Raw genomic sequence first — 5,442 nt, 5'->3', positions numbered from 1 at the left:
ACTTTAAAGGCTATTGTCGTACCTAAACTACCTCAGAGCGCTAGGCCTCGTGGACTCTGTAAGATAGTGTCTGAACTGAAGAGCCAGAATGTCACCCTAGCTGATCCTAACTTGTCAAGTAGTCAGATTGACCAGGTGAAACTGCTTGTTGGCATAGATCACTACTTTGACTTTATCCATTCTCCACAAGCAAACGGAGTGAACCTGATTAAGTCCTCCTTAGGATATCTGGTCGCTGGAAATGTAAACTGCCTAGTAATGACACCCCTATCAGTGCTCATTCTGTAACTGTAATGAGACTAGCAGTTGATGAACCTTCCAAAGCTGCTCTAGAGATAACCACTTGAGATGTCTGATAGCAAATTTGCTGAAGACCCCATCCAACAGCTTTGGACCCTAGAATCAGTCGGAATCGTTGATCAAGATATGTCACCTGAGGATAAATTTGTGCTGGAAGAATTCAAGAATTCCATCAATATGGTTGAAGGACGATATGAGGTATCTCTCCCCTGGAAAGTCGATAAGAAACAACTCCCTACCAACTTAGCACTCTCGAGGAAAAGACTGAACAGTACTATTCACAAGCTGAAACAAACTAATAAGTATCTGGAAATTTATGACCAGATCATCAAAGAACAACTGTCTCTCGGCTTCATTGAAACAGTGCCAGAAGAAGACCAAAATTGCAAACCGGACAAATGTCCATTATTTACCCCATTTACCTATGATTAAGGATTCACTACAACGCCCATTCGTATTGTATTTGATGCAAGTGCCCGGATGGACAAGCAGGCCCCTAGCCCTGAATGATTGCGTATACTCTGGCCCATCCTTGACTAGTCATTTAACCGACTTGTTGTTGAAATTCCGTCTCGACCCATTTGCGGTATCGGCAGACATCAGCAAAGCCTTCTTACGGGTAGGTCTCCAACCTAGGGATCGTGATTATACACGTTTCATTTGGCTAAAAGATCTTAACAATGAAAAGGACCTTCAAGCCTATAGGTTTAGATCAGTTCTCTTTGGAGCCACCTGCTCGCCTTTTTTACTCCAGTCAGCCTTGCAACATCACTTTGAAACCTACCCCACTTCACCTGAAGTTAGTTTCCTCATGACCAAATTTTATGTGGACAACTTAATTGGTTCCTTACCAACAACAGTCAGCCTCTACAGCCTTTACAAGGTTGCAAAGAAAGTCCTGTCAGATGCCGGAATGCCTTTAAGAGAATGGATCAGTAATGACCCAACCTTCAACGAAATGGGTAAAACAAGAAGGTGATGGAACAACAGAAGGCTCAGATCTTGTCAAAGTTCTAGGACTTCATTGGAACTACAAGACTGACCACTTAAGCATAAAACCCCCTACCTTTGAGGAAGCTCCGCTTACCAAACGGCTACTTTTGAGCAACCTTTCAAAAGTATTTGACCCTCTAGGATTGTTTGCTCCCATAATTGTACGAGCCAAAGTTCTTATGCAAAAGATCTGGAAACTACTAAAAAGGTGGGATGATGTTTGCCACCAGAACTTCAAGAACAGTGGTCGAAGATCAAGAAAGACCTCGAGAACATATCATACCAGGAATTCCCACGCTTCACAGCCAACAGAGGGACCAACTACTCTCTTCACGTATTCTGTGATGCTAGTGAAAAGGCCTATGGGGCTGCAGCCTATTTGATGGACCAACACGCAGGTGCGAACCTAGTTTTCTCTAAAGCAAGAGTCGCCCTCTCAAAAAGAAAAGCATACCACAACTTGAGCTGACTGCCAACTATAGTGCAGTCAAAATAGCTGACTACCTCAGAACCGTTTTCACTACCGATGGTGTCAAGATTACTGACACTGTCATATGGTCTGACAGTAAAGTTGCCCTACACTGGATTCAGAACAACAAATCTAAAAACATCTATGTCCGCAACAGGGTGAATGAGATAAGTCAGGTCACTGAGTGAAGTACCTCTATGTACCTGGTGAAGACAACCCACAGAGCCTTGTCTCTAGAGGAATTTCCATGCGGCAGTTTAAGAAAAGTCAAATTTGGTTCCATGGCCCAAGTTGGCTCCCGAACCCAGAGATGTGGCCAGAACAGGCAGATGTATCTACATGCTACCCACCTGAAACACCTGAAGAAGTTTTAACTACAGTTGTCAGTGAAGAAGCTACTTGTCCCATAGAGATCCGTAGGTTCGCTTCCCTTCCTAAACTTATAAATGTCACTAAGCTAGTAATTAAGTTCACTAGGCTCCTTAAACGTACCATTGGGAATCGTAAAACTAAGAACTCTGGACCCGCAAACTCTGAAAATGTCGAAGTACAGAACTCAGAAGCATTACGAATTCTTATTGGCTTCACACAGAGTCAGTATTTCCCAGAGGAGTTGTCATACCTTAACAAGAATTCCCACAAAATTCCAGCCAGAATTAAAAGCCTAGGCTTGTTCCTGGATGAGAATGGACTTTTGCGATGCACTGGGAGACTACAAAATGCGGACCACCTTCCATATAGCAGTAAATTTCCTCTGCTTTTACCTCCAAATTCTCCTTTGACTGGACTTATAGTCATTCAAGCACATGAAAATGTTCTTCATGCAGGCGTTCAAGACACAATTTGCAAGGTGAGAGAAGAATACTGGATACCAAGACTGAGACAGTGTGTCAAGAAGATGAAAACGAAGTGTCACCTATGTAACCGTCTGGAAGGACCTGCATTGCGCAGGCCTCCTCCGCCACCTCTACCGGCTTGCAGAGTGAACAGTCTCCGGCCATTTGAGGTGACCGGAGTAGATTTGACTGGACAAATTCTTATCTGCAATCCAGCCACTAAAGAACTAGACAAGGTTTACATAGTCGTATTCACTTGTACCTCAACACGAGCTTGTCACCTGGAAGTGGTAAAAGACTTAACCAGCACTGCTTTTCTCAATTCTTTCAGGCGATTCACTGCACGAAGATCTTGCCCTCGTCGAATGATTTCTGACAACGCCACTAACTTCAAAACTGGTTCTTCCTTGATTCAGTCCTTGTATGATGACACTGACGTACAGTCCACACTGACTAGGGAAAATTGTAAATGGACATTCATCACACCTAGGGCACCCCATCAAGGAGGCTTCTATGAGAGGATGGTTGGCAGTGTGAAATCAGCACTAAAGAAAGCTATATTCAAAAAGAGGATTAATTCTGATGAACTGAATACCATTGTCACTGAGATAGAGCGTCGTATTAACAATAGACCTCTTACATATGTGGATGCTACATCTCCAGATACCGTCGATGCCCTTACCCCTTCTCACCTGTTGTATGGCTACCGGTTAAACTCGTTACCCACTACCATAGACCGGGACTACCTGAATGACCCAGATTTTGAGCTTGACCACAAACTATGTAATGAGAGATTCAAGTTTGTATCTCAGGTAATACATGCATTCCAAGAACAGTGGGAGAAGGAATACTTGCAGTCCCTGAGAGATAGACACTATTTCAACGGGGATCCAACCCAACCGTTCCAAACCAAGATTAAAGTAGGAGATGTGGTGTTAGTGCATAATGAAACCCCTCGTTGCATGTGGAAATTGGCAAGGGTCATTCAGCTGATGCCCAGCTCTGATGGACTGGTCAGAGTTGTGAAGCTACAGACCAGCAATGGAGAGACAACTAGGTCAGTTGACAAACTTTACCCGCTGGAGGTCTCTAAGCCAGAGGATATGTATACTGTAGAAGCTGCGGAGAAAAATTTAGGAGACAGTCAAAATTCTGAAGGCTATCAAGCAGAAGAGAGACCGAAGAGAAGAGCCGCCACCAACTCGAGGCGATTCTTACAGCAGTTGATTAATGATGAAGCTGTTTAACCTAACACAAAACTGTGTGTTTTGTGTTATCTCCCCCGGGAGGATGTTGTAAATTTATTTGTACATATACATTTTCTAACCTTTAACGAAGTCACTGCTAAGAGCTACAAAGTAATTATACCCCATTTTCTTTAGTATAAGCTCTGCAGAAAAATTAATATTATATTTTGAATAACTTGATTAACTTTACTTAGCATTTAAAATATTTGATAGATAGATTTAATAAATAGATTTAACTGTCCCTTCAAATTATTTAAGAAATTATTTAATTGATTTGGGGAGTGATAAGAACCATTGACCTGACATAGGCCTTTTCAAGGGGTAGGATTAGGTCGGGCGCGGGTTTTTTGGGCCTTGTTCAAACGGACGGCGAGCGAAGAAGGCGACAACTAGGTCGGCGACTTCGCTCTTTTAAGTTTAATTTACGTAGTGTAGGGTTTTAGAAATTCATAACCCTTTGAATAATTGGTTTGTATGATCTCCTTTCCTGTTTGTACCTATCCTAAAACCTCCAATCCTATCCAAAATCCTTATCTGCAACCAAAACTTTTAACAGCCTTCGTCACTGATCGGTCGACGGAAAATTCGGTAAGTGGAATAACATTTCTTATCAACGTACCAATTTATTTCCACGAATGCGATTAGAGGTCGCTGGGTTTGCTGATTAAATGTATAGGATTTGTTTTTAGTTTACACGTGAATTAAGAGTGTGTCCAAACTGGGTTAACTTGAAGGTAGGTCAAAATACTAATTTTCCACAAAGACTAGACCGCCATTATTGGACGGCTGATTTGAACCAACGGTCTTTTCGTTAGGAAGCGGTTTCGTCTTTTAACGTTTAACTTACGTATTTAACTTAACTTACTTATTCAAGACGTAATACACTGTTTTCTTCACCTTGACTAAATTTTAAGCCCTTTTACATAGTTAGGCTATTGTAATATTGGAGTTAGTGAGAATTAATTAGGCATAGACTCAGATTGAATATTTTACAAAGGCTTATTATATATTATATGGGCGCAGTAATAAATTTTAGTCGAAATTAGGTCTGTCTGTTTACTTAGCATTACTATTCGGGATTAGTTTACTTTAATTTTACTTTAACCGGGTCGGAACTTAATAGAATTCTGGGACCAAACTGAACTACCCTGGGAATTTTATGGCCTTGGTTTGATTTATTCATAGTCCTATTTAGATTAATTGCATTTACCTGAATTACTTTTACCGGAATTTAACTAGCCTACTTAAGCTTACCAAGCAATTATTAATCCTTTGGATTTTCTGGCACAAGTCTGAAAACACGTTAGGCGCACGGAAGAATTGTGTGCTTAACAGCCCGTTTTATACCAGTTACTAAATTACTACTAGAGAACACTCAGTGGAAGGAATTACCCTTGTAATTTTGTAGAGTATATTCCTTCGATCTTCCCACTGAGCGAAACAAATTTTCCACAGTCGTCAACTTTCACAACCCGTGACCGTTTTGGCAAAGAAGGAAGGCAATTATTTCCGACTTACGAACAGAGGGTTATCTTTCATATACATATTATACATTTCATGAGAAAAAACTAACCGTATAGTGCTGAACGTACAAGCT

General features: G+C 41.3%; 2 protein-coding genes across 2 annotated transcripts; both read left to right on the top strand.

The window, feature by feature from the left end:
• Positions 1-348: 348 nt before the first annotated feature.
• On the top strand, positions 349-732 carry LOC135195305 (uncharacterized). The gene has a single exon (XM_064221566.1). The coding sequence runs from the start codon at positions 349-351 to the stop codon at positions 730-732; it is 384 nt and encodes a 127-aa protein (XP_064077636.1).
• Positions 733-2,072: 1,340 nt separating this feature from the next.
• On the top strand, positions 2,073-3,845 carry LOC135195304 (uncharacterized). The gene has a single exon (XM_064221565.1). The coding sequence runs from the start codon at positions 2,073-2,075 to the stop codon at positions 3,843-3,845; it is 1,773 nt and encodes a 590-aa protein (XP_064077635.1).
• Positions 3,846-5,442: the final 1,597 nt, after the last annotated feature.

The sequence above is a fragment of the Macrobrachium nipponense genome, chromosome 16 (genome assembly GCF_015104395.2).
Source record: "Macrobrachium nipponense isolate FS-2020 chromosome 16, ASM1510439v2, whole genome shotgun sequence".
Taxonomy (NCBI): Eukaryota; Metazoa; Arthropoda; class Malacostraca; order Decapoda; family Palaemonidae; genus Macrobrachium; species Macrobrachium nipponense.
This window is presented reverse-complemented; position numbering and strand designations above follow the sequence as displayed.

What these genes read in the sequence shown, in the direction of transcription:
- LOC135195304 (XM_064221565.1), top strand. Translation starts at nt 2,073, where the DNA reads ATGTGGCCAGAACAGGCAGATGTATCTACATGCTACCCACCTGAAACA.
- LOC135195305 (XM_064221566.1), top strand. Translation starts at nt 349, where the DNA reads ATGTCTGATAGCAAATTTGCTGAAGACCCCATCCAACAGCTTTGGACC.